Source organism: Entelurus aequoreus, linkage group LG08, assembly GCF_033978785.1.
Source record: "Entelurus aequoreus isolate RoL-2023_Sb linkage group LG08, RoL_Eaeq_v1.1, whole genome shotgun sequence".
Taxonomy (NCBI): domain Eukaryota; kingdom Metazoa; phylum Chordata; class Actinopteri; order Syngnathiformes; family Syngnathidae; genus Entelurus; species Entelurus aequoreus.
In genome coordinates this window covers 23,810,051-23,837,563 of record NC_084738.1, presented here as the reverse complement: position 1 = coordinate 23,837,563, position 27,513 = coordinate 23,810,051, and the positions used below count along the sequence as shown (strand labels likewise).

The following is a 27,513-nucleotide window of genomic DNA, read 5'->3' as shown; positions in this document are numbered from 1 at the left end:
TATGCATATGCAGCATTAAAACACACTGTGCTGAAGAGACAAACAGAGACATCACTTCAGTGTCAAGCCAATAATGCCATCGTCCATTCATTCCATTTTTTTTTTTTTTTTACATTGCAGCTGCTGATGGAGGAGCCAAAAGAGAGACAAAGCTAGCTTTGTCAGCTTCCTTCCCTTCCTCACTGGCTGCTGACGAGTCCACTTGTTCTCCCTCCTTCCCGCCCTCTAGCCGTCTTTCAGTTTTTCCAATAAAAAAACATTCTGCCTTTAATATGTGACCCCCCCTCTATCTCCCTCCACATCTGCAGCAGCATCACGTGGAGTGGCGTGGCCGGCCAGGCCAGTCGTGTGATCTTGGTCATGGCCTCACCAGGAGAAAAGAGGAAGTGTGTGTTGCAAGGGACATATGTGTGGTCAGAGGTCCACTCGAGGCTGATACCGTCAGTTCGCCTTAAATGTGGTTCAATACACGTTTACTCTTTTGATCCATAGTGTTATTGAACTTTATCTACCCAGTACATCTGCATGGTATTTAAAGCACTTGTCTTTTAAGATTGAAGTATCTGTTTGATAAGTCAATTTGAATAAGAGTTATTTAAAGTAGCAATAAAAGAGGACATACACTATATTGCCAAATGTATTTGGCCACCCATCCAAATGATCAGAATTAGGTGTCCTAATCACTTGGCCACAGTGCTGACCGTGGGAATGTGTGTGTATGTGATATTTATGTGTGTGTTTGTGTGTGTGTGACACAGCTGTGATAGGTTAAGAATCAGACGTTAAACCTGCTTCTGGTTCCAATTTTAGGTGTATAAATCAAGCACTTAGGCATGGAGACTGTTTCTACAAACATTTGTGAAAGAATGGGCCGCTCTCAGGAGCTCAGTGATTTCCAGCGTGGAACTGTCATAGGATGCCACCTGTGCAACAAATCCAGTCGTGAAATTTCCTCGCTCCTAAATATTCTAAAGTCAGCTGTCAACTTTATTATAAGAAAATGGAAGAGTTTGGGAACAACAGCAACTCAGCCATGAAGTGGTAGGAGTGTGAAATTTGGTGGAGGAGGAATTATGGTGTGGGGTTGTTTTTCAGGAGTTGGGCTAGGCCCCTTAGTTCCAGTGAAAGGAACTTTGAATGCTCCAGGATACCAATCATTTTTGACAATTCCATGCTCCCAACCTTGTGGGAACAGTTTAGAGGGGGCCCCTTCCTCTTCCAACATGACTGTGCACCAGTGCACAAAGCAAGGTCCATAAAGACATGGATGACTGAGTCTGGTGTGGATGAACTTGAAAGGGCCTGCACTGAGTCCTGACCTGAACCCGATAGAACACCTTTGGGATTAATTAGAATGGAGACTGAAAGCCAGGCCTTCTCGACCAACATCAGTGTGTGACCTCACCAATGTGCTTTTGGAAGAATGGTCAAAAATCCCTAAAAAAAACCAACTGGTAGGAATGGGATGGCACTTCAAGTTCATATGTGAGTCAAGGCTGGTGACCAAATACTTTTGGCAATATAGTGTATGTGGAATTTTAGTCCCAGACCAAGTATTTTCCCCTAACTGAAAAAGAATGATCGTCTTATATTCAGGATCTAGAAAATCTATGCATATAAAATACCAGGGGTCTCCAAAAACGTATTCCGATGCGAAACTGAGCTTTTCTTCCTGTCACTTTGACACAACAGTCAGTACATGTCCATGCACAAAATTAGTCCGATTTCTCAAATAGTTTGGCTCTAAATAAGCCTCCTACAGCCCATGGAAACACCTTAATCCAATCGTGTTCGATTTTTGAGAAGTCGGACTAACACACCTGGATTATGCACTCAGAAACCAGATCTCTCGAGGGGGTTTGTGCGGCAGCAGAGGACCATTAGTATCGTGCATGTGCCCGTCTCAAGGCGCGGGAAACAACCCTAAAGCAGATACCATTCAATAAAAACATAGCAACAATTTAATGAAGATGAGACTCTTTATTTGCTTCACAAATTAAAAGAACAGAACATTTTGAAGTGTATCCACAAAGAAACAGAGATTTATTTAAGAAGGTAGCTAAGGAAATCCAGAATGCCGGCTTAATTCAGACTCCCGAACAAAATACGAATGAGATGAAAGATAACCAAGTAGGTATATCAAAGATGAATATTAAAATTTACACAAACCTTTTCACGCTGCATTTGTGCAAGCCAACTGATTAACTTTCCGCACAACCGGCAAGATAGTCCAGAACAATAGCAACCTTCCTCTGGATATCAGTCGGGGCACAAACGGTCTTTTCCTTCGGATTCAAAACTCCTTCCATTAAGTCCACAGAGCCTTTTGAATGAACTTTGAGACATTCAAAAGTTTTGTTTCCATGATTTTAGTTCAAAAATTCCTTCGAAAAAACTATTCCACTAGTCTTTCTTTGCATCGGACCTGCATCTGCCCCAATACATTCTTGGTAGTAGCGTCATGTTCGTAGCGCAATCCAAGATCATTTATTGATGCTGTCTGCTATTTAACATCAACATCGCCATTAGAGACGTAATATTTGTAATCTGTGCCAATATTACAGCGGGCATTAGTTAAAACAAGTTGTAAGGATTCGCAGATGGCTAGCGTGGCTAGGGCAGCACAGTGGCACAGGGGTTAGTGCATGTGCCTCACAATACAAAGGTCCTGAGTAGCCCTGAGTTCAATTCCGGGCCCGGGATCTTTCTGTGTGGAGTTTGCATGTTCTCCCCGTGACTGCGTAGGTTCCCTCCGGGTACTCCGGCTTCCTCCCACGTCCAAAGACATGCACCTGTGGATAGGTTGATTGGCAACACTAAAATGTACCCTATTGTGTGAATGTGAGTGTGAATGTTGTGTGTCTATCTGTGTTGGCCCTGTGATGAGGTGGCCACTTGTCCAGGGTGTACACCGCCTTCCGCCCGAATGCAGCTGAGATAGGCTCCAGCACCCCCCGCGACCCCAAAAGGGACAAGCGGTAGAAAATGGATGGATGGATAGTGTGACGTCATAGGCCAACCGGAAAAGGAATTCATTCATCCGAGCTAAAAGGAAATAGCTCCGCCCCCCACTGTACGAGAGGAACATGCCATATGACCATTAGTCGCATTAGAGAGAGTGCATAGACGCTTGTAATTCACATGTAGGTGTGAAAATACAAAAAAAAATACTATTTGGGAAATCAGACTAATTTGGTGCATGGAAACGTAGTGAGTGACCTGCAGAAATGCAGCCGTGACACAGAAAAAACAGGGTGCACCCATGGCGCTCAACAGGTTAGCAAACATTACAGGGGTTGTGTTGCTCATTTTAGGATAAAAGTGACGTACCTTCACTTAAGCTGAGTCAAACAACTGTCGAGCGGCTAAGTAAATTGATATGTTATAAATTATTCTTTACAGGGGACATATTATAAAAAAAATTCTAAATTTAATACACCTCCATGTGGTCTACATAAGATGTACTGTGGTTCTTTGGTCAATATTTAGGATATATTATGTTTTACAGAGCGTTCTCAAGCTGCTTTCTGACCATCTTCAGAATGTGCCGTCTTATTTATGTGCCTCCACTTCGACTGTGTCTTCTCCCCGTCAGCCATCTTGTAGTTTTTAGCGCTTCCATCTGGAATCTACTGACCGATAAGTTCAAACTATATTCTACTTTGTATAAAAAATGGCAACAGAGGAGGATGCATGTGCACGTATGAGGCAGTCTGCCCCACAACAGGAGGACAGCGGAAAAAAAGAGCGTAGCGACTACAGTGCGGCCTACAATGTTTGTACACAGCTAGATTGACAGCGTAGTTGTAATAACAAGCATGACGTGATGCGTGTATCATGATCAATATTATAGTGACTTACTCATGTACAGTTGTCTCTTTGGTCCAGCTGTTTTATTCGGTTTCTTTTGGGTAAGCACTCCATTTATGTCAAAATAGCTTGGCTCCAAGTTCCACATTTATAGCGTCAAGTTACGCTGAACATTTGTTGCCGGAAGTCGGAAGTGCGCTGAGAAAATTTAAATATGACATATTTTGTAATATTTTTACATATTACATATTGCTATGAACATGTCTATTACTACATTATATATAGACTTGCAGTGCGTATATAAAATATTGGAGGGTTTTGAAGTTTCTTTAGAGAGCTTTGAAGGCTACAATTGTGACTCCAATTCCAATTCCAAGTGTTTTTTTTATAATGTTTTAATCCTAAAAAAATAAGAAAAAGATGTGTGTTCTTGTCTCTCATAATGATTGTGAACGATAGGCAAGATTCCAAAAACAGTGCAGTGCCTCTTTAAAGCCCACCATGTCTCAGGTTCACTATAGCTGTTGGTCAGTAACAAATTTAGTCACACTGTAAAAACATGAACCTAAATTAAATATTTGTGCAGCCCAGCCTCACCCTGACTCTACCTCCAGCGGCCCCCAATTAAAACTGAGTTTTAAGTAAAATTAAGTAAAATCGGGTCATTTCCCGCGGCACACCTAATAATCTCTCATCGCTCATTATTATGCCAAAGCAGAGTGGTTGGGAATAACTGCTCTAGACTACAAATAAAACCCATTTTTTCCCCTCATGATAACTTATTAGACACAATTATAACAATTTATAAAAAGATATGCCCTTACAAAGACAATTATTCTCAGTTAATGCTTAGAAAATCCATTACTGGAAAGGCACTCACTCCGATTGCAGACCTCCACCAAGGTAGGAAAACATGTCTGCATGTGGGTAGAAAGATTTAGGTCTGCATGTCAACACCAAAGTTCCCTGGACAAAAGAAAAGTTGAATAAAGAATTACAATTTACATTGCTACATGTGTAAAAGTACTGTATGTGTTTATTAACTAAACTGTTTATTTCTGTTATGATTATTATTAGTAAAGAGGCGGTAAAAACGACTGATCGCAGAGCGCGAGTGTGGTCATCATGCATGGCAATTTCTACAGATGATTCCTGTAACTGCAACCGTGCAGGACTCAATCAACATTAGGGATTTTTAGGTATTGTATTTTATTTCAAAAAGAGCATTGTGTTTTCTCTCACTTGTGTGTGTGCACCACTTCTGCTGATCGTGGGACAGTGAATGTGACGATGCAAGCGGTGAGAAATGCCTCAGAGTTGACAAGAGAGTTCAAAGCATTAGATGTTCATGTGCAAATATTCTGCCGAACCACATTAGAAAACAGTTAAACAGCAAAAGACCTCCTCCAAGGCTACAATGTGGAGAAATTGTGTCCATTTTTTTTTTTTACTTGATCTAGTAACTCAGTGCCGTCAAACAATTAACATGTGTAATCACTAAAGGACTGGATCAGGCCTCAGGTGGAAAAGGTCTCAAGGGCGTCCTGTCGATTGTGCAAGTGGGAGATACCTGCTCACAAGTTAAATTCATCATGCTAATACCAAGAAGCACAAAGAGCATGACGAGACAAGACAGATTGTCACTCATCAATCAGTGCTGTTGATCATCTTGGTGATTTTATTAATCTACCTCAACAAAGACGTTAAAATACTCCCTACAACATTTGCTGCATAAATGACCTATTAGACTACGTTATTCTTTGGGTTAGTTATTCAGTAAGTGAATTAGTATGTTAGTTAGTATATCAGTCAGTTAGTAGCATAGCTCAAAAAGTTATGGCGGATTATGATTAGGGAAAGGAAATGTCAGAAATGGGATAAGGACCAAGTGATAAGATTTTGGGGAATGATCCGGATCACCGTCTATATTTAGGATTTTTTTAAAGGATTATTTACTATTTAAAAATAGTGCTTTTCTGGGGTTGTTGTTTTTTTTAAATAATTAAATAGTACTGCAAAAAAAACACAATGGGACCAAAGAAAGTTGCGTCTGCCAGCACTTTAATAAAGTGTCTCGATCATAGTTGATTTAGGGAGGTTTATCAATTGATGTTTTAATTTTATTTATTTATTTTCCAAAATGAATTAGTGAACAATTTCTTTACTATGAATTTGACTTAGTAAAAAAAATGCATCAAATCAAATTCAAGTTTGATTAAAAAAGTATCAAGATCGCCTTATATAAATAAAAACAAGTGTGACATTTATTTAATGGAGAGCTCCAAATAAAAGTCTGCTTATGATCCCAGTTTAGCCTGGTCTCCTCCCTCTACTCATCGCCGTCTTTGCCAACAAAATTCCTAAAAAAAGATAAAGGTGATGTTATAGGGGCCCTAGTATGCAGAGCCAACTTTTCTTACCTATTGGTACCTGCTGTTGTGTATTTGGGATCTGTATAAGTCCCTAAAATTTGAAATTAAATTGTGGTCGCATTGCAGAAATATTTATAAAACAATCTTGCCTTCTCACTTCCGCCAAACAAGCCATTTTGAATTTGCCCTATAGGTGACGTTTTTCCAAGGTATGACGTCAGCGGATTATCCATATACGGAAGAAATTTTCCCAAAGTGATACGCGCGGGTCCTCCCCTGTAGTACGACGCTGTAGTCAATAAGCTCCTTCTTTTTTGCTACTCTCCAGTTGTGGGGCAGACTGGCTCGTACATGCACGTGCATTATCCGCTGTTGACATTTCTAATACAAAGTAGCGTATAGGTCTAACCTAATCTGTCAGTAGACTCACTATGGAAGTGTTAAGAACTACAACAAAGATGGCAGAGAGAAGACGCTGACGAAGTGGAGGCAGGTAAATAAGACTCGCCACAAAACGTTGCATGCTCAAGAAACGGCCAGAAAGTGACTTGAAGATGGTCTGTAAAACATAATATATGCAAAAATTTGACCAAAGAATCACCATTCATGTTATGTAGACCATAAGTAATCATAATATGGCTCCTTTATATGTTAATTTATCCATTTCATTTGTCATGTAAATGTATTGCACATGGCCTTCTGCATGTAAAACAATAATTGTATACTTCAAAATGTGTTTTGTGTTCATATTTTGGGGGTTCTGGAAAAAAATATTTATTTGCATTATTTTCTTTAGGAAAACAATCATTTTAGGTCTTGTAAGATTTGGTCTTTGACCTTTTGCAACATACTCGGTAAAGAATCTGGATATTATCTTCGACCTAACTCTCTCGTTTGAGTCACACATTAAGACTGTTACTAAAACGGCGTTCTTTCATCTCCGTAATATCGCTAAAATTTGTTCCATGCTGAGATCATTATTCATGCATTCGTAACGTCTCGTCTCGATTACTGTAACGTATTATTTTCGGGTCTCCCTATGTCTAGCATTAAAAGATTACAGTTGGTACAAAATGCGGCTGCTAGACTTTTGACATGAACAAGAAAGTTTGATCATATTACGCCCATATTGGCTCACCTGCACTGGCATCCTGTGCACTTAAGATGTGACTTTAAGGTTTTAGTACTTACGTATAAAATACTCAACGGTCTAGCTCCATTCTATCTTGCCGATTGTATTGTACCATATGTCCCGGCAAGAAATCTGCGTTCAAAGAACTCCGGCTTATTCGTGATTCCCAGAGCCCAAAAAAAGTCTGCAGGCTTTAGAGCAATTTCTATTCGGGTTCCAATACTATGGAATGCCCTCCCGGTAACAGTTAGAGATGCTACCTCAGTAGAAGCATTTAAGTCTCATCTTAAAAGTCATTTGTATACTCTAGCCTTTAAATAGACCCCCTTTTTAAACCAGTTGATCTGCCGTTTCTTTTCTTTTCTGCTCTGCCCCCCTCTCCCTTGTGGAGGGGGGGGGGCACAGGTCCGGTGGCCATGGATGAAGTGGTGGCTGTCCAGAGTCGGGACCCGGGGTGAACCGCTCGCCTGTGCATCGGTTGGGGACATCTCTGCGCTGCTGACCTGTCTCCGCTTGGGATGGTCTCCTGCTGGCCCCACTATGGACTGAACTCTCACTATTATGTTAGATCCACTATGGACTGGACTTTCACAATATTATGCTAGACCCACTCGACGTCCATTGCACCGGTCTACCCTAAAGTAGGGGGGGGGGGGGTCAACCACATCTGCGGTCCTCTCCAAGGTTTCTCATTGTCATCCCATTGGGTTGAGTTTTTCCTTGCCCTGATGTGGGATCTGAACTGAGGATGTTGTTGTGGCTTGTGCAGCCCTTTGAGACACTTGTGATTTAAGGCTATATAAATAAACATTGATTGATTGATTGATTGATTTTACTAATGAAACTAACTGTCAACGGATGTAGAATCAATGTTAATACAGCCTAGCTTTGTTTTGAAGCTTATTTTGCACTGAACAGGAAGTGCCCCTTGTTTTTCTACATCGATGCTGACTTAATTGGGGCACTTTCTAGCAATAGGAAAAACAGGGTGTGTTGTCAATATCAGCAAGTTCCACTGCAGATTAAAAATACATTTACCAGCCACAATTTTCAAACACACACTGCAACAGTTTCTATTATACACACACAAACGTGCCTTTAATGACTGCTGTTTCTATGTGACGTGTTGTCTGGGATTTTTCCATGAAGCAGACACATTATTATATCCATCTTGTATAAAATGATTCCCTCAGCCAACTCTCGTCATCTCAAGCAACAAGTTGCTTTTCCCTAATTGAATTTTCACATATAGTTTGCCTGCTCTTCTGACGTTGAGGCAACTGGAAGAAGGGGAGTTGTGGGATTCGTTGCATGTGCTCAAAGGCACACATCGATGAAGGGTGCACGAAAATACTGGAACTTTATCACGCAGACGTCTGCCTTGAAGCAACTCCTATTCTTTTTTCGCCTCTTGATCAACCTGAGAGAGCGGGCCTACTAAAATAAAATTTTACTGCTGTGGTAATGTCTTGGAGCAGCTTGGCGCCGCAGCTAATGGGGGGGATCATATCTATATCGCTGTTCCTACACCCTGCTTCATGTTCAACCCTGAGCACCAGTCATCATCCTCGCCCGGCACTTGGCACAGGATCCAACAAGGAGCTAAAGTTCAAACGTGTGCACATAAAATGAAAATAGAATTACAACAATGTGATATGCCTGCACTATAAATGCTGTGACTATAATGTTAGTGGGATTTTTTGCTATTTCTGGGCCTGCTAAGTGGGTTTAAAGAACACTAATTACAGACAAAACTACAAAACAGACAAAGGCCTATATACCAGTACTCACAATGATCGCAATATGTATGTGGAATTCAACCAAAATAGGCCACCAAGACATATAGGTTTACATGTGACATCGGCAAAAGGTTAATGTAGTTTTCTTTTTCCAGGGATTTTTTTTGCGAGACTCACATTTAAAATAGTACCGTAAGCATCCAGCCAGTCCAGCTGGAAACAAAGCTTATTTGATCGATGGATTATCTAATCAATAAAGCATGTCATCTTTCTTACTGAATGTATTCGTTCTTTCAATTTGGACAGAAAAATTCCATGTACTGCATGCAATTGCAAATATTTTAAACTTTATTACAATCTGATAATGCAACAATTATTATACAATCTTATATTCCAAACATTTTTCTGTAAGAATAAATATGAATACTTAAATATATGATAGTCACTTTGACTTATGATTTCAAAGCAAGTTATATATCCATTTGTATGTAAAAATCTAATAATCAAATGAAAAGGCTATTGTGTAAGGCAAATATCCATCCATCCATCCATCCATTTTCTACCGCTTGTCCCTCTCGGGTCACGGGGGTGCTAGAGTCTATCCCAGCTGCATTCAGGCGAAAAGTGGGGTACACCCTGGACAAGTCGCCACCTCATCGCAGGGCCAACACAGATAGACAGACAACATTCTCACTCACATTCACACACTAGGGCCAAGTTAGGGTTGCCAATTAACTTATTCCCAGGTAAATTTCTTTGGAGGTGAGAGGAAGCCGGAGTACCCGGGGGGAACCCACGCAGTCACGGGGAGAACATGCAAACTCCACACAGAAAGATCCCGAGCCCGGGGATCGAACCCGGGACCATCTTATTGTGAGGCACACGCACTAACCCTTGTTCCACCGTGCTGCCCCAAGGCAAATATATTTTAATATATATTTACTGTTACAAACGGCCCTCTGACTGCGATTTGGTCCTCAATAGAATCAAGTTTGACACCCCTGTTCTAAAGTATTTCTATTGCAGTAGTTACACTCGAATGTTAAATTGCACAGTTAAACAGGGACCTACGATCTACATTTGAAACACTTCCTTGTGGTGTAGATAATATGTATTGAATATCCTTTGCCGTAAATTTTGCCTAGATTTTGCTCCACAGTCACATTTGTAACCCAGTTTATGCGTATGTGTGCAAAGGGTTGGTTTGTGGAGATGTTTTCCATTAGATTGTATATGAACCCATCCACACCCCACCCTCTTCAAAAGTATCACAATCTGTCTTTTGAAAATGTACACTGTTAAACACATATCTTGAAGACGAACATCATCACTATATTTTTTTCCAGAAACGGTTAAAAATAAACTTCATGGCCAGTATATGGATTCACCGGTCACAACATTAGCTACACCAACCTGCTACCAAATCGATAAAGAGATGCATAAAAAAGCTGCTTTTACCAGCATTTATGTCACTGCATGTCACACGGTGTTATTGTACGCATCCCACACTTAGATGTAAGTTATACTTTATCCTACCTTCTTTTATGTTTTCTCAAACCAAGCAGTAATAGCTTAACAGTGCTGTCAATTTTTCATTTGAGTTTAGCAGCTAATCCAACTTCATAGTGGTCCATTTTGTCAAAACAGTCCTGTGTAAAACAAGTAAAACCCGTGAGTATTTCTCTTTGGTAGACATCAGAGCAGGCGCTAAGGCATGAGATGAGAAGGAATGACACGCGAGGGTGCCCACCAGCTCATGACGTCAATATAGTAGCAACAAGCTAGTTAGCTCTCTGTGACGATGCGCCACCTCCAAAAATAGTTTGTCTGCATTATCACTAATAACAACAATATCACTAATACTTGGTTAAAATTCAGGTCATGAAATGTAAATGAAGTATTGTTGGCACTTTTTGGATGGTTATTTAAATGGCTTTATGGGCGGAATAGAGGACCTCCCATGGACGACATTGTAGGTGGACTTTTATTTGCATTTATTTACGAGTTAGAATGCATTTAAAAAAATACGTCTGTCTTCTTGTCTGTCATAATGATTATGAACGATAGGCATAATTCCAAAAAAAGTGCAGTTCCTTTTTAAAGCTACAGACACACACAATATTGTGTTCCTTCACAGTATTACAAAAGCACTTAACTGTTTAATATGGGGTATGTTCACACTGCAGGGCAACTCAGATTTTTTTGCCTGTATGTGACATATGTATCTGATTTTTTCAAGTCAATGTGAAAAGTACATCGAGATTTTTTTTTCCAAATAAAACCCAAGTCTCTTTCCAATACACATCCGATCTCTACCAGCTCAGCGTGCCCGACTCCCTCTGCAGTTGGATTAATGACTTCCTGACAGACCGAAGACAGCACGTAAGGCTGGGGAAGATTGTCTCGGACAGTCGAACCACAAACACTGGTACTCCTCAGGGCTGTGTACTCTCCCCCTGGCTCTTCTCCCTGTATACAAACTGCTGCACCTCCAGTCACCAATCCGTAAAACTGCTCAAGTTTGCGGATGACACCATCCTCATCGGGCTCATCTCAAATGGCGATGAGTCCGCCTACAGGAGAGAGGTAGACCGGCTGACGTCCTGGTGCAGCCTCAACAACCTGGAGCTGAACGCCCAGAAAACAGTGGAGATGATCATGGACTTCAGGAAAGTCACAGCCCCACCATCCCCCCTCACCCTGATTGACTCTCCCACCCCCGTCCCCATTGTGGATTCTTTCCGTTTCTTGGGCACCACCATCACCCAGGACCTCAAGTGGGAGCTGACCATCAGCTCCCTCATCAAGAAGGCCCAGCAGAGGATGTACTTTCTGCGGCAGCTGAGGAAACTTAAGGTGCCGACCGAGATGCTGGTGCAGTTTTACTCAGCCATCATAGAGTCCATCCTGACCTCCTCCATCACAGTGTGGTTCCCCGGCGCCACAGTCCAGGATAAAAATAGACTGCAGCGCATCGTACGTGCTGCTGAGAAGGTGATTGGCTGCAAGCTCCCATCCCTCCAGGACTTGTTCTCCTCCAGGACCAGGAGGCGTGTGGGTCGGATCACAGCTGACTCTTCTCACCCTGGACACACACTATTCTCCCCTCTCCCCTCAGGCAGGAGACTACGCTCCATCCAGACCCACACCTCCCGCCACCTGAACAGTTTTTTCCCCTCGGCCATCAGGCAAATGAACAATAACTCCTAACAGCAGCTCCTTGAATTCCTTGAATCCCTTCTAAGTCTATCTGATAGCTCAGTCACAGCTCTTTTTATACCAAATATGTGTTATATGTGTTTTATGTCGCACGTTTGCACCAAGAAAAATTCCTAGTTTGTGAACCCGTTCTCAAACAATGGCAATAAAACTATTCTGATTCTGATTCTGATATTTATCCGTTGTGACTGCAGTCTGAACAACCAGAGTTCATTTACTGACAGATTTAAGTTAGAACTATATGGTAATTTGTATTAGAAAAGACAACAGAGGAGGATGCGTGGTCTGTGTATGTTGCGGCCATCCGTTTTTCGTTTGGAATAGAAAAAAAAAAATTCTGAAAAATCCACATTCCCCGTTTTTTTGGTTTGATAATAAAAAAACAAAAACGGATCGTTATCCATTATCCATATTTATTAATAATGTAACTATTTTCTCAAAGACATGCACCTGGGGATAGGATGATTGGCAACACTAAATTGGCTCTAGTGTGTGAATTTGAGTGTGAATGTTGTCTGTCTATCTGTGTTGGCCCTGCGATGAGGTGGCGATTTGTCCAGGGTGTACCCCGCCTTCCGCCCGAATGCAGCTGAGATAGGCTCCAGCACCCCCCGTGACCCCAAAAGGGACAAGCGGTAGAAAATGGATGGATGGATGGATAACTATTTTCTCTATTCCCCATTCAATGCTTGGACAGATGGATCGAATACACATGCTCAATGTCTCTTTTCAGTATCCTCGTCTGTGAGTGACCCGGAACAACAGAAGAAGAAGAGCGGCGATAAAGAACCAATAAAATGTGTCACTTCCGGTGTCCCTGGACATTAAACAAATTGAAAGGAACTCTTGACTGAGACAAACTTGTTGACGACACTGACACTATTCTTAGTCTTCTTCATCTGGTGTTCCGGGTCACTCAGAGACCAGGATACTGAAAAGAAACACTGCACATGTGCAATCCAGAAAATAGTTTTGCACTCGTTGTTTTAATTCATTTTTTCAATTTTCAAACACTTTAATACATTTGGATAAGAGATAGTGGACAACGATCCGTTTTCCGGTTTTTGTTTTTTATTATCAAACCAAATTACGGGAGAAATTGATTTTTATGTAAAATTGTTTTTCGATTCCAAAAGAAAAACGAATGTCAATGACGTACAGTTGTGCTCATAAATTTACATACTCTGGGAGAATTTATGATTTCTTGGCCATTCTTCAGAGAATATGAATGATAACACAAAAACCTTTCTTTCACTCATGCTTGATGGTTGTGTGAAGCTATTTATTGGCAAACAACTGTGTTTACTCTTTATAAATCAAAATGACAAAAGAAAGTACCCAAATGACCCTGATCAAAAGTTTACATACCCCAGTGACTTTGATCTGATAACATGCACAAAAGTTGACACAAACAGGTTTGAATGGCTAATCAAGGTTCCAATCCTCACCTGTGACCTGTTTGTTTGTAATTAATGTGTGTATAAAAGGTCAGTGAGTTTCTGGGCTTCTTACAGACCATTGCATCTTTCATCCAGTGCTGCACATATGTTTCTGGATTCTGAGTCATGGGGAAGGCAAAATAACTGTCAAAGGATCTGCGAGAAAAGGTAATTGAACTGCATAAAACAAAAAAGTGGTAAAAAAAAAAGCTATCCAAGGAATTGAGAATGCCAATCAGCAGTGTTCAAACGCTGATTAAGAAGTAGAAAATGAGGGAATCCCGCATTTTCCACTTCTTAATCAGCGTTTGATTTCTTGAATCTCCGACTCTTAGCTTTGTATGGACTGATTGGTTGTTTACAAACTGAGTTCGGAGAGGAAGTGAAGTCAGAAAGACCGCGCCCCACACATAAAAGTGACGTGAGAAAAAACGCGCCACATCCAGCTTCACAACAAGGAGCTAACAACTGGAAAGATGGAGGCGAGTCATCCAGACATGCCCGTGTTTCTCATTCTTCTAAATGTACAGGCGCTTGTGGAAATCACAAATTAATACCTTAAGACAAGGAAACTCGCGATTGCAGCTATTTCGGATACAACACTTCTCAGACGGCAAGAGAACTTTTGAATGTCCGGCGTCAGCTGTGATTCTACTTACCGAAAAACTTAGTCCATTTGTCGAAGGAGAGTCAACGACAATGCGGGCTCCCGTGGATGTGATAAAAAAGGTAGCATGTGCTTTGTGTTACCTGGCCGACAAGTGAATACTACGGAAAACATCGAATGCATTTGGACTGGCAAAGCAGACTGTATCAGTTATTGTCCGCCATGTATGTCGCGGACTCAACGTCAAGGTCCAGGGTATGTAAAGTCACCAAAAATTAATGGACAATGCAGGTGAAGGCAAAAGAGGGAGGCGTGTCCTGACCAGATATCTAGATCCCTAGATTAATTGTTGTACAATGTTATTTATCACATTGTTTACTTTCACATGTCCATTAAAGATTTGATGAATTTATGATGGCTCAGGTGTGATTCACTACAATAGGGCCCTACAGCACACTGGATTCCAGTTAATTTAAATACCACAACACTGGATATTGTTCAGATAAATTTAATTTAATTTAATAACTTGCACACAAAGCAACACTGGAGGTGACTATGACGTGCGCATTTTCCGCGCATGCGTACTAGATCACGTTGCGCCGGCGGACGGAGGGGGCGAGGGGGTCTTAAACGACCATTGTGTGTGTGTGGACAAGGATAAGGTTGGGTGGGATTTACCCTTGATAACCTTAGCCGGCTTAGTTTAGAAGGGGCCTTAGTTATTCTAGTTCCATTACTTCTTATGGTAAAGGATTGTTCTGAAATCTGAACTAAATGGAAGGGTTCCACCGTCTTCTCACAAATTTGGTAATGAATGTGGCTTTTCTCTCCCTTGATGGACTTGCTAATTAGATATTACTGTCATGGCTGAAGGTGAAAGTGCTTGTGCATCATTATATTTGATCATTATTATCATTATTATTTTTAGGCCATTCTGAAGTTATCCATTAAATGTGGGGTTAAAGTCCATTTGCATGCAAACAAAGGGGAGGTGGGCCATCAATCTCCACGCCTGCTGCTGAGGGGAAGGGTTTTTTTGCGGGGGGTTGGTTGGGGTGTGTGTATGCTGTGTGTTTACGTGAGTGTGGGGGTGAAGCTGATAAATCTGTTGCCCTCGGGGGTGCGTTTACATAGGTGAGGACTGACTGTTGTGCAAGGATTTATCTGAAAATACCACCAGTGACTGACACAATCTCTTCAGCGTGAAGGATTATAATGTGTGCATGCAGACAACACACACACCCTGTATATTGTATAGTGCACGCCCATAATCTATATTTGAAGCAAGATGGAAATGTCTTGTTATACTGCAGCTGCCTTCTCATCCAGCATGTAGATCCTTTCTTTCTCTCTCTCTCTCACACACACAGATTTCCTAGCAACCACTATAATGCATGCACACACACACACACACGCGCGCGCACACACACACACACACACACACACACACACACACACACACTGGGGCTTCCCCCTCCTTCCGCTCCCTCCTCCCCCAACCTTCTTCTCTCCTCCGTGGCGGGAGAGAAAGAGAGAGCGATCCCCTGTCCACGGCTCTCCCACGGAAGCCCCCACAGCTGCCTGCGGACGATGCGGTGCGGTCACACGGGCTGCGTGCCGCAAAAAAAAGGGACGATGCGGCGTGCAGAGAAGAGGAGCTATTGAACGGAAGCTGCGAGGGGGGTGGGGGGGGGACAAAGAAGGGCGCAAGTGAAGGAAGAAGGGAAGAAAAAGAAGAAGAAGAGGCAGCAGTTGTGGAAGAAAACACCCGGATGGGGGATGGGAACGCCTGGGAGAAGCAACAGAGAAAAGCGTCTTATACTCCGGTGTGAAAATGGCAGCGTTCTTGTCTCATTTACTGCGTTTTACGACAACAACGTGTGGCGAAATCCGACGGGACAGTTTTTTAGCGTGCACGAATTGTACGTGGTGGGAGGACGCTGCATGCCGCGCCATATTGCAGCGGACACACACACACACACACACACACACACGCACACGAATGACACGCCCCATCTACTGCAGAGCGCCATTTTCAAACGCCTTTTTTTTTTCCTCCTCTTCTTTTCTGCGTCAGGAGATTTATTTTTGCTGCGGTCTCATGTTACACTTTTTGTGCCTAACAAGAATGTGGACGGACGAGGAAGGACAACAGGATGCAAAACCCACAAACAATCAGGCATGCTTGATCGTCTTCTTTTACTTTTTAATTGGACAGGTGAGAAAGCTCAAATACTACTAAACATTTTTTATTTTATTTTTAAATAGTATATATATTTTTAGATTGTTTTAAATATTAAAACGTTACGCAATTTTAGTCAGCGTTCTAAAAAGTACAAATTATGTACGTGTACGTCGATCGTAAATTCGCGGTAAAACAAAAATACATTAACCATCTACTTCCTACCGCTGGCGTTTATAGAAATATACAAATACAATTATTTTATAAAAAACATATTTAATGATGATAGTAACTATATAATAATTATGTATTTCATTAGCTATAAAATTGTTGTTTTAAATGTAGCCGATACACTTAAATGAAAATAATAGGCTTTTTTTATGTTTACAAATGTGCACTTCATAGGCAACGTGGTGCGTTCAAGGCGTTAAATCAAAATCAACGGTCACAGTGAGTGGGCGTGTGTGTGTGCACTTTAACGTCGCGTTACTGTGACTGTACATTAAATTAATTTACTGAAATGTATAAATTTAGTCATTTTAATAAATAAATAAAAATAAATTTTAGCAGATTGAGAACTAACCGTGCGCGCGTGTGTGTGTGTGTTTATTGTAGCCTCCCACGGATGAACTTTAATCTCGTTTTCTACATGAAATATTTTTAATTTTAGGGCGGGATTCTTCCTCCTTTCTATTGTTTCTGTTTGATGTTGTATCTCCGTTTAAATTGAAAAAAAGCTTCCCAAAATCTGAAATGACAGACCTGTTGTAGGAGTATAGCCCCACTTTACATAATTACACAGAGTGGTCTCACTTTGAAGAACACGCTTTTAGTTGTACTCATCTCCACAGCAAGTACGCGACCGGCTTATTAAAATGCACATGTATTATCCGTATTGTTTTATTCGCGTTTGCGCAGATTTCGCAATACGATTTTGGACAAAATGTCACTTTCGCGTCCTGGTGTGTGCGACGTTTATTTCACGCTCTGCATTACTGATTGGTGAATAGTATAATGTGCCGTGATGGAAAGCAAAGTGGACGTGCGTGTTTTTAGTGTTTCTGCGTGCAGTAAGGTTGACACTCGGGGAGTTTATTTTGAAAATACCAAAGTTTGTTCGGTCCGTTGTTAAGTCCGTTAAACTGCAACTTGTGTGTTTGTGAACAACATTATTCAAACTGTAAATATACGTGACCACACAAAACGACTTTAATAATTTTGATAATTACGTCTATACTAGTCATTTTTTGGACGCAATTCACAAAAAATAAGATAAAGATAGTAAATATATATTTTAAAATTATAATATTGCAGTGCCATAATAATTACATTCAATCGCTTCTGTAATATGTATGATCACGCAAAAATATTAACGTTAAAATAGTTATTATAGTACTACTAATAATTAAATATTTGTTTTTTACTTTAAAAAATAGAACCATTTGTATGATTGTTTTATTATATGTGTAAATTTTAGTCATTTAATACAAAACATGTTGTACTAGGATGACTTGAATATTACATGCTTATTTAAAGGTTACGTTTATGAAAGAAAATAAAAAAATATATATATTTGAGATATAAATAGTGCTGCATGTGTTATGTCATTTATGTCAATAATGTTTTATATATTTTTCTGCCGTTTTTGTATTTCATTCATGTTTAAATTTTACTATTATTTTTAAATAGTATAGCAAACGTTCATATTTTACAATAAAAAAATAAATAAAAATGTGTACTTTTGCAAAATAAAAAGTGTACTGTGAAAAAAGTATTAAAATGTGTTTGAGAAAAATAATGTGTGTGTGTGTGTGTACGTACACAAATGCATGTAGGTTAGACTATAATGAGATGGCGGAATCATGATATACAGAGGAGAATATAGCTCAGTTTGACTGCCCTCTTCCCCACCAAATTTTGAAAAACAAAAACAAAGCATCTACTTTTGTGCAATGTGAAACAAGATAATAAGAGGGGCGGGGGGGGGGGGGGGGGGTTCAAATGCATGTATAGGCTACAGACTATATATGGAGCAGTATAGGGCCCAGTCTTCAGGTTTTGTCTGCCCAGGTGGAGCTGCCTGACCTGGCTGCAATCACTTGGTCCATCCCCAGTGTCCCTAATGACATCACAGCCCATTAAAGCAAGCAAATGAACTAAATGATGAAGCTTTGAAGTGGAATATAAAGAGACCATCATTAAGTCTGGGAGTGAGCCTTTTTTCATTACATGCTGCTAATAGCGACAACAGTTTCCTCACTTTGCTTTTGATGAATGCGACATACTCATTTTTCCTCATGCTGTTTTCTTCTTCTTTCTATTTAAACGCATGAGTCAGATGAAGCTAATCAAATGAATATGGTAAAATGGCACACCATTATCATTTAGTATCTTCTTCAGGGGGGGTCTTGCATCCAAAAGTTACTTTTGGGGGGCAAAAACATGCAAACTCACACTGATACATCAGTACATTTTTAATAAGCATAATGTTTTTTTTATTGTGGTAGTCTGCAGGGGTGTAGAACGGTTTGTTGCAAGAGAAAGTCACAATTCAATGCTCTCCAAATCAAACATCTTTGCAAAAGCAGGTGCACCTCGTGTTGTTGTCTACATTTCTAAGAGATATGCAAACATATTATACATGAGAGGTTTTCACTAGTAGTTAGAAAGAGGCGGAGCTGTCAAGAGGTTGTGGTGGTGGTATAGGGGTGGTGGGGTACCTTCTTCCCCCCTTTCACACCCCCACACCTCCCTTCAACCCCTGCTGCTGCTGCTACTGGGACAGCCTGAAGAGAACTCCCCCACCCCAGCAAAAAAGGCACCCAGCTAAGAAATACAATATAAACTCAATTAAATGCAGTCTCCACTGCGATTTACTGCAATGAATGATAAATTGGCCATCGTTCTCACACGGTAGGGTCTCCAAATTTGCAATAATAGGCAAAAACGCGGTGTAAATTATGCACAAACTCGCACCGTTTACCAAATTTAGTCCAGGAGGGGCGACTGTCTGTCTGTCGGCGCCTTTGTTAAAGGAAATTCCTGCTGAAATAACCAGGTTTGTGTTGTGTTTTAAGTCAAAGTGCCCAACTGTGACATGGGGGAGGAAGGCCTAAAAAGTCAAAAATATGTGCGGAAAGCATGAAATTAGTAAATGGCAAAACCTGCTCTACCAATAATCAGTGTAAATAATGACGACAAAAGAAGGGCGACGTGAATCAAGCTGTTTGAATTCATTGCGATGCACTATAAAGCAAAATTATTCAAATATTGCGGTAAGACTTCATTCGCATTGTTAGAAGAGTTGTAAGTTTACAGTGTAAGAAAATACATGCAGGAATGTCCAAACCTTTAAGCTGTAGTGGGCTTGTTATAGTGAAAAACAATTCACTGTAGTTTTATGACAACATGGTGAAGCTTTTGTGGGTTTAAATAACTTATTCGGATCTTAACAATTCTGATATAATAAAAAAAAAAAAAAGAGTAAAATTACTCGTGAGTTATTTGGGAGGAAACACATTTAATTGCTTTAAATACCAACATTTTGTCAAGATCTATTTGGACTATGTGTAAAAAAAATAATGAATTAATGACTAAAATGCATGGCCAACGCTGTCCTACAAATAATCAGTGTAATGACAATAATAATAAACACAGAATAAGGATGGCACCTACAAACGAGTAATTTGAATTTCTTATTCGATGGGAAAAAAAGGGACTCATCATATTACTTAGGAATATTTCGAAAAGGGTACATTTACAGTATAATAGATATACATGCAGAAATTCACAATCCTTTAAGCTATATGGAGTGAAAAAAAATAATGTAATTTAATGAAAAAATGGTGCCAATTTTGTGGATTTAAAGACTTTTTACGACCCCAAATTTTTTTATAGAATTAGAAGTGTTAGTAAGTAGGTTTACAGGATAAGAAAATACATGCAAGAAATGTCCAAACTTTTAAGAAAGTGTGCTTCTTTTAGTGACCTATTTCAACATAGAAAAATGATGATAGACTTTGAAAAAAAATAAAAATATTAGCATTAAGAGGGGACACGCCTATTGAAACCCAAGGGTCAGTCAAGGTCTGTTCAAAATGTAAAATAAATATGAATTTTAGCATTAATGACCATCTGACTAAATGACTCGCTGTTACCACATTGAAATGACATAAATGCAGATACATGACCCTTTACACCCCATATTTAGGAAATATTACAGAAAATAACTAAAGTTATAGGAATGAGACTTGAACAAAAACATAACATACAGATATTAAACTATAATATTAAAATACAAAGCAGCAATGTGACTCAGTTTTCAGCGATCAATGCATCGATTTTAAAATGTAGTCTTTTTAAGCTTCAATAAATAAATGCAGATACATGACCCTTTACACCCCATATTTAGGAAATATTACAGAAAATAACTAAAGTTATAGGAATGAGACTTGAACAAAAACATAACATACAGATTTTAAACTATGATATTAAAATACAAAGCAGCAATGTGACTCAGTTTTCAGCGATCAATGCATCGATTTTAAAATGTAGTCTTTTTAAGCTTCAATAAATAAATGCAGATACATGACCCTTTACACCCCATATTTAGGAAATATTACAGAAAATAACTAAAGTTATAGGAATGAGACTTGAACAAAAACATAACATACAGATTTTAAACTATGATATTAAAATACAAAGCAGCAATGTGACTCAGTTTTCAACGATCAATGCATCGATTTTAAAATGTAGTCTTTTTAAGCTTCAATAAATAAATGCAAGAATGATCAAAAGCATGAGCACACAAGTCATATATAATGTGAAATAAATGTATCTCATTAACCTGGAAGTCTGACTGTACAGTTTGGAATGCGTACAATTTTAAGTTCGGACGAGGATGACGGGGGAAAGCCAACAGCGAAAGACAGGTTTCATAGAATATTGATTTTTTACACACGCACACGCACACACACACACACACACACACACACACACACACACACACACACACACACACACACACACACACACACACACACACACACACACACACACACACACACACACTATTCTCTCCCCTTTATTCCATTAATCTCTGTGAGCGGTGTAAGATACTGCAGGGTTAGTGTAACATTGTGCAGCTTTAATGTATTCCAGCCCTCACTTTGCCTTTGGCATCCATATGTTTAATTCCACTACAAATGTTTTGACAGCAAATGAAACTCTTTTCTCATTTTTTTTTTTTAGGTTTGTGGGGAATTTTTTTCCCCCTCCTACTATTCTCTCAATGCATCTAAGGGGATTTTCTCTCACAGTGATGCTTTATTTAATTAGTTACGGACCACCTGGAGTTAGAGCATTTTCCCTGGTTGATGTCAGGCTCCTTCAATAAAATTATTTTTTATTTGCAACATTAATTTGATTTAATGCTGTAGGCGCTGCATTCACCGGCCACACGATTAGGTACAGCTGCCCTGGCGTAAGCCAATATTTAGCTAAAGGAGTAAATTATATGAAAAATGGCTACAGCATTGAAACGACAGCATTACCACAATAATAAACACTGTTGAATTAGTACTTCTCCGATATTGTGAACCATTTTTGGCATCGTTTTTGAAACAGCTCTCATTGCGAATTGCACATTTCTTGGTTGGTGGGTGTTTTACATTTTAAAATAGCACTGGAATCTTTTTTTTTCTTTTTTTTAAAGGAATTTAACGGCAGGTTGCAAAGCTTTTTTTAGTTTAACAAAATTCTAATGAGGAACATTTTAAACATACGAGGACAATTAAGCATGTCCAAAAATAGTAGGAAGAAGCAGATCTTATTTAATACTGTGAAGAATTTCATTGTAAATTCACAGTAAATCACCAGCTAATAATTGCATTACTTTCACAGTAACATTTACCGTGAAGTTAAATGTTGTGAAATATAAGAGTACTGCAATGTTTCCAGTGATTTGTTGTAAGGTTACAGTGCATTTTGTATTTTACTATGAAATAATACTGTTAAATGCTGGGAAATCCTGGTAAATTTTCACAGTGTAATGTCTTAGCAACTACAAGCCTGTTCACTTTGGCATGTGTTAAAAAGAACAGAAATATTCTCAAACATAAAATAAGCAACATACCATTGATGGTTACCAGTGATGGTTATTTTGTATGGAACAGCGTCAAAACATCAAAATTGAGCATTTATGTCTTGTTATCGGGTCTGATCTTATGTTGTGTTTATACTGCTGTTGTCCTTACATTCTTGACGACATTAATACAACAATTTGGCGCAAAAGCTTTTGATCTAGTTTTAATGGCGCGTCAATTTAAACACCAGCACATGACACAGGTGCATGTGTGTGTGTGAGAGATGCAGGACCCTATGGACAAGACACTACGCTCCCTGTTTGTTAGGAGTTGGGCGGCAAAGGCATAGGGAGAGCGAGAAAGCAAGGGATTCTGTGTGTGTGTGCGCAGCAGGCGGTTTTAACGTGTGTTTCCGGCGCAGGATGGCCCATTCATCATTCTCACATGGTGGGTTTACTTTGCCACTGATAGAGAAAGCTATGAGGAGCAGCACCACGGGGAGAATTAATGTGTGGGAGGAGGGGCACGTCAACTGCATGCAGGAGCCGATGGCCAAACCAGATGTGAAAGTGTGTGTGTGTGTGTGTCACAGGTTCAGATCTGCCTCTACCCTCTTCATCCATTCCTGTCACGCATGTCATGTGCCACCTATTGTTTTGGGGTTTTTTTTTTTAAATAAAATTTGGAAGTGGGTGAAGCGCACCCACAGCTGAGCCGCTGTACATTCCTGCATCCCCCACTCACCCCCAAAACAAGAAAGTCTTGTTTTAAATGCACTAAATTGCGCCAGTGGACGCGTGTGGTTCAGCATCAGGTCGGGTGACATAACAGATGATCTCGTTATGGCCTCAAAGAATCTGCTGCTGCCATGACAACAGCCAAGTATGCAACAGGCCCTTCTGACAGAGGAGAACGGGGGTGGGGTCAAAGGTTACACGAGGAGGACAGATGAGGAGTCGCATCCTTGTAGTTGGGGCCCGACATGACCACCGATGCAGTGACTCCACACCTGTGCCGTGGAGGTTTTGGTCCATGAGGAACAAATTCGGAATGAGCTCAACTGAAACGTGTGGGTGCTGACCTCTGACCTGTGGGGTCAGCTGGTTTCATGTTGTCTGAAGCAAAAGTGAACTTAAGAGGATGAACCATAGCTTCACCTGCTGGACACTTGCAGAACTACACCCTGACAAAGGGCATCTAAAGCTAAACTACAGTGGAACCTCCAGAGTGCACACAATATAGTATAATACTGAGGGAGTTTTGTTCATTAGAAATAGTATCAAGTCAATTTGTCCCCTTATAAAACATCTGTTAACTGTTTGTAAACAATGCTATAGGTAACATTTAATATTCATGTCATACGAATGTAAAAACAAGTGCAAAAAACTACTAGATTTCAGTTCAGTTTATTTCGAACATGCATACAATACAATTACAATGTAATGCATCACATATTTGCAGTTGTTTAATTACAGCATGTCCGAAAAGGAGTAGGAAGAAGCGGAGCTTATTTAATCCCACCCCTTTTTATATCATAGCAGTTTTATCCCATGTCTTTCTCTGTTTGTAACAGAACAGTGAATTAATAAATAATAAATATATCATAAGTAAGTAAACAAATAAATACATAAATAATCATCATCTCTTTTTTTCGAAAAAAGGTTCAAAATATTTATGATAATTGTTCTTCTTGGTACTTTGTGAACACTTGTAGTTTGAACAGTGTTCAAAAGGGGAACTGCACTTTTTGGGGAATTTTACATATCGTTACAATCATTATGAAAGACATGACAACGGATGGATTTTTTAAAAATGCGTTCTAAATGTTAAATAAATGCAATCAAAAGTATGCTTACAATGGAGCCCATAGAGCCCCTAAAAACACATCCAAAAACCTCCTTTGAGGTTTTATACACATGGTGTAATATATATCCATCCATCCATTTTCTACCGCTTGTCCCTTTTGGGGTTGCGGGGGGTGCTGGAGCCTATCTATGTAATGTAGTAATAGGCACATTTATAATAACGTTTAATATTTACATATTTTGATCATTTTAAGCATACGCGGCGCATTAATTTCAATAATGCATCACAACGTTTGTTTTTTTAAATTTTTCATCACTGATTTCTGCCCACTGCAGACTTTATAAGAGCCAACAAGCATAATAAAACATGACTTACTGTACAATGTCTGCTGTCATCAGGATGACTTCAGAGGGGAACAAACGCTTTTCGTTTTGTTCTCGAATGCAGTTCAAGGTCCTATATGGTTGTCAAAGTGTCTCAATTTGCCAAATTATATTCTCAGCCATCTACTGTCAAGGTGAGAGGCATGATTTATGATCTACAATAAATGTACAGGGAGCAGGGACGCGGCGCCGCCCTCGTTCGTCTGCGCTAATGCTTATAATAACAATACCAGTAATACTTGGTTAATATTCACATCACGAAATGTAAATTGAGTATTGTTGGCGCTTTTTGAATGGTTATTTTTTGGATTTTATGTGCGGAATAGTGGCACTCCCATTGGCTCTGTAGTAAGGGAACTTTTATTTATGTTTATTTAATATTTAGAATGCATAAAAAATGCATCCGTCTGTCTTTCATAATGATTGTGAATGATAGGCAAAATTAAAAAAAAAAAAAGTGCAGTTCCCCTTTAAACTGAATCATATTAGTGCTTTGTTGGATTTTTTTGCTTAATCCATTCCATAATCTAATTCCACATACTGATATGTTAAATGTCTTAAGTGTTGAACGTACAGAAAAATGTTTTAAAAATACATTTTCCTCTAAGGTTATATTTCTCCTCTTTTGTTGAGAATAATTGTTGTACATTCTTGGGTAGCAGGTTATAGTTTGCTTTGTACATAATTTTAGCTGTTTGCAATTTTACCAAATAGTTTAATTTCAATATTTTTCATTCAATAAATAAAGTGTTTGTATGTTTTCTATATCCAACATTATGTATTATTCTAATTTATCTTTTTTGTAACACAGTTAGTGAATGAAGCGCACATTTGTAGTTGTTTCCCCATTTTTCTGCACAATAACTCAGATATGGTAAAACAAGCGAGCAGTAGAGAATATGGAGTGATTTTTGGTCCAAAACATATTTTGCTTTATTCATTATTGACGTGTTTTTTGCTCATTTATGTTGTATATTTTTTATATGAGGTTTCCAGTTCATTTAATCATTTATTATTATTATCGTCATATTTTTTACTCTATTTGTAATTGTGTTTGACTTTCCCATCTACTGCTACCGAATCACATTATTTTAGTTTTGCCGAGATTCAAAGAGTTAGTTTTTGTCAAACCATATTTTTAATATGTTAATTTCTTCTGTTATTATTTGTATTTGCTTCTGTGTGTTCTCTCCTCAAACATAAGGCAGTTGTTCAATCTTTTCAACTGGTAGTTCAATCTTTTCAACTGGTAGAGTGATTCCATTTATGAGGAAAAAAATCCCCTGCTTTTCTGAAAGATTCTTTCTGCAAAACGATAAATTACCTTATTTTGGTGCTGCGGTAATCAATATGTATTTTGTGACGCACTGATCAAGAAATTGGTTTAGTCAACATAAATTTTTTAACAAGTTCTGCTTTTGCACACTTTTTGGTGGCGACACCACACAAAAAAGTATATTCTATGGTTATTATCGCACTAATCCTCTATAGAGAGACATACAAACGCACAAAAAAAGCAACATTTTAAGGAATATTTTTCTACAAAACTCTAAATTGTTTGACTTCTGTGGCCGTTCAAACGTTGGAAATGTCACTGTGATTCATGACTAAACTCCATTTCCGTTCAATTCATAAAAGGAGCCATGCTTAAGGGTGAGTGAGGGGACACCAAGGCAAAGTCGTCATGGTAACTGGGAATAGGGAACACCTGTGGGAATGTGGAATTCGTCATATCTTAGTCATGCATGAATAAGATAATGATACAAGCCCACTGTGGGCGTACGCAAGCACGCACACACACACACACACGCACACACACACACGCAATGTTTGGGGTCACTAAAAGGGGCACTGAAATTAGTTTCAAATGTGTTAGTTATTTTGTATTGGGTATCATCTCACTGTATAAATCCCTTGCAGATGTTACTTTGGTGCACAAATGCATGGACATACATACAACTGTTGCACACAGGACACTTTTAAAAAAGTGGAGAGGATGCGGGGGGCTGGCTGCATGTTTTGATGGGGCACCTCTTTGTGTGTGTGTGTGTGTGTGTGTGTGTGTGTGGTTGTGGGGCTCTGAGTGACTGCAGAAGAAATGAGGGATGATCTTTATGTGGCAGCCTATTTGCTTTTGAATGCACAAGGTTTAGAGGCCCCTAACGAGAGGCACATCGAGTGCAGGGAGGGGGCAGAAGAGGGGGCGTCGTGTCGCAGACTGTACTGTCAGCGAACGCACAAACACACAACTTGCTGCAGCTTGTGATCAGCCCTCGTGAGCCACTCTGGAGAAAACGCTCGTGGAATGCGAATCCTCAAGGTAAACTATGGTGGGAATATGAGTCATTGTAAAAGAAGAGCCACTAATGTACATGCTCATAACATTGTTTGTATTTTAATGTATGACAAAGACCCTAAAACAATTAAAAAAAATGCAGGTGCCGCTTTGATACATTTTGTGCATTAAAATGCAAAAATCAATCTAATGTAGGTCAATAAATTAAAAGCTATCTGAACAAAATATCCACATAGCTTTGTGTTATATGGTGACAATGCAAATAACTGGAAAATCTAATAATGTTTGTAATAATGAATTAATTTGGACCGACAATAGCTTGTTTAGATGTTCTGCAATATTATTCCCAAATTCTGATACTGGTGCCCGTAAAAAATCATTTTGTGTATTTCTTGGTTATTTACTCATCCTGGAGTGTGTATGCCGCTCTGTGCTATACTAGTGT

General features: G+C 39.5%; 1 protein-coding gene across 4 annotated transcripts in view; it reads right to left on the bottom strand.

The window, feature by feature from the left end:
• bahcc1b (BAH domain and coiled-coil containing 1b) overlaps positions 1–27,513 on the bottom strand; it is a 209,877-nt gene that overhangs the window by 141,926 nt on the left and 40,438 nt on the right. For 3 of the 4 annotated variants that reach the window (XM_062056041.1, XM_062056039.1, XM_062056043.1), the window contains exon 3: positions 4,691–4,776. The exons of the other annotated variant lie outside the window; for it this stretch is intronic. Coding sequence is in view for 1 of the 3 variants with exons in the window: in XM_062056043.1 (XP_061912027.1) it covers positions 4,691–4,733 (43 nt within the window). In the remaining 2 variants the exon portion in view is untranslated. The remainder of the gene's footprint in view (positions 1–4,690; positions 4,777–27,513) is intronic. 4 annotated transcript variants of the gene reach the window in all.